General features: G+C 38.8%; 1 protein-coding gene across 1 annotated transcript in view; it reads right to left on the bottom strand.

Annotated features, from left to right (window-relative positions):
- The window catches only part of LOC101852292 (uridine-cytidine kinase-like 1), a 25,452-nt gene that overhangs the window by 15,630 nt on the left and 7,475 nt on the right, over positions 1-2,347 (bottom strand). The window contains exons 4-5 of the mRNA XM_005090077.3: positions 1,371-1,541; positions 339-410 (exon numbers count right to left, since the gene is read on the bottom strand). Of these exons, the coding sequence (XP_005090134.1) occupies positions 339-410; positions 1,371-1,541 (243 nt within the window). The remainder of the gene's footprint in view (positions 1-338; positions 411-1,370; positions 1,542-2,347) is intronic.

Below are 2,347 nucleotides of genomic sequence, written 5' to 3' on the forward strand. Positions count from 1 at the left end.
CCCCCCCCCCTTCAAAAGAAAAACATGTGAGCCTAATGTAGGCAGCAAACTACGGAAATTCAATTTTCTGGGTAAGAACCATATATGCAGACGTTCTCCCTATCATTCTGCAGAGAGAAAAACAAGCAGAGGGTGGTTGACAGGTGCTGTGGTGTGATTTGCTCCTTCTTTCCTGCAAACATCTAATGCCTTCATTTATCCTCCTTCTTTTCTTTGTATGTTACACTCGTATAACAGCTCTCAGCTTCAGCACTTAAATGACCTGATTGTGTTGCAGGTGCCTTAAAACTCTCACCAAAACTAAATCGAAAAAGAAAAACAAGAAAAACGCCCCTCACCTCGAGAAGTTCGAGATTGGCAAAAGCCATGATTCCCTCAAATATGACAACATTGGCCCCATAGATTGTTTTCTGTGGAGGAAAACGTAGAAGTCAAAATGAACGCATTGCACGCTTGACGAGTTTTGGGAAACTCAATCTGGGACACCAACATTATATAATCAGTTTACATAACAACGAATAAAATTACATTAAGTGGGGCTGGTTTTAGAGTAGGACATGCGATACGGCTCTCAAATTCTTGATTACTAAACGCAGGACTGTCATGTGAAATTTAGGAAATTCTGAAAGCCTATCGCCACCATCATAACATTAGTACACTCACAGTCAGAAAATGACAGAAGAATAAAAATTTTGTTTGGGAAAGACCTTTGGTATGTTTGAGTAAAGAAAAGCACATTGACTCAGTAATGCTCATTTACTGCAGGGAAAAAAGTAAGACAAAGATAGACAGATAGAAACAATGGACAGAGGGAGAAGAAGTAAGACGTATTGCTGACACCCTCCAACTACCTGCAAAACCTATGGCCTTGACGTAAAAAATGATAGCACCATATACCGTCAAACCTGTTCTACAGCTCAACTATCGCAAACAACCCCCTGAACAAATTACCATTTCCCACCTAAGGTTTTTTTCTATTATAATAAAATAATTACCCTGTTTCTACCTGTCTAAAGCAAGCTTTTTTTTCCTTGGCCGATTTGGATGATTTCAACTGTGCTTTCACAAAGCCACATCAGGGAATAAAAGCATTGTTGTCTCTGAGCAACACCTTAAACAGAATAAATAAATTCCTGAAACTACAATGCATCAAAATGAGAAATGATATCAAAATATACAATAAAATTTTTAAAACCCCAGAAGACTACAAGCACTCAAGAGCAGGAGACAAAGAGAAAGAGAACAGAACAATATCGACAGCTAGGAGTAAAGACTCTACCACATGCCACTATGAAAAGTGATGCAAGAATGAGTCTTACGCCGAGCAGTCGATATGAAGAAAGATATAGTTACAAAACTGAAACGCTCACCATTTCCTTCTCTCTCGCATGTGTGGCAAAATTGTAGATAGGCACATTGATGCTCTTGCCGTCTTTTAATCGCCGGATTGTGGAGATCATTAGGTCAAAGTCAAAAGCATCGGGATGGTCAAAGTTATACTCATTCTGCCCAGCCCTCTCGTGCTGCTCATGGTTAAGAACCTGCCAGTCCAGGACAGAAAGAGAGAAAGGAAAAGTATGCATATGGGTCTAAAGTCCTAAACAACACTTCAAGTTTAGGTCTTTTAAGAGGCGAGAACTCTAAAATTAACATCCGTCTCCATCCAATGGGACTGAGCCAAACGGGTTGAGAGCCTTGAGAACTCCAAAAACGTCCAAAATTCAAGAACGCCCAGCCTGAGATTCAAACCAGGGCTATTTACTCCGTAGTCCACCATGATACCAATTAAGCTATCAGAGCACCCTCAAGAGGAGGGAGTCAACAGTTTTGAAAGACAGCAAAAAGCTGCACAAAAAAATTAGAGAACCCCGTCAAGTTTCACTGTTTTTTGCTGTCAATCAATAAACAAGACACAGACCGGAGGTTCTTGCATTTCAAACACACATGTGAGACTAACTACACTTGTCTACAGTTTTTAAAAAACCCAACAAAAATAAGAAAATAAATCAGGTTCAGATGAGAAGACGCCAGTTGCGGTTAAAAGGAAAACAATAAAAACTTAACCTCAGTATATTCTAAACCAATTTACTATAAAATAACTGTAAATCATTACAAACTTACAATATATTATTTAGGTAGAGCATCTCTACTAAAAAGTAGGATCAATTGACATTATTGTTGCCTCTATTGCTAAAAAGAAAATTTGAGATAAAATACGATGACAGATCTTTATTGTCTATACGCTGGCACATTGATTTGGTGTTACATACACACACGCATGCACAAACGCGTACCCATACATACACACACACTCTTTTCCCTAAGCATATACACATACACACATAAA

This window comes from Aplysia californica, unplaced genomic scaffold, assembly GCF_000002075.1.
Source record: "Aplysia californica isolate F4 #8 unplaced genomic scaffold, AplCal3.0 scaffold00012, whole genome shotgun sequence".
In the NCBI taxonomy this organism is placed as follows: Eukaryota; Metazoa; Mollusca; class Gastropoda; order Aplysiida; family Aplysiidae; genus Aplysia; species Aplysia californica.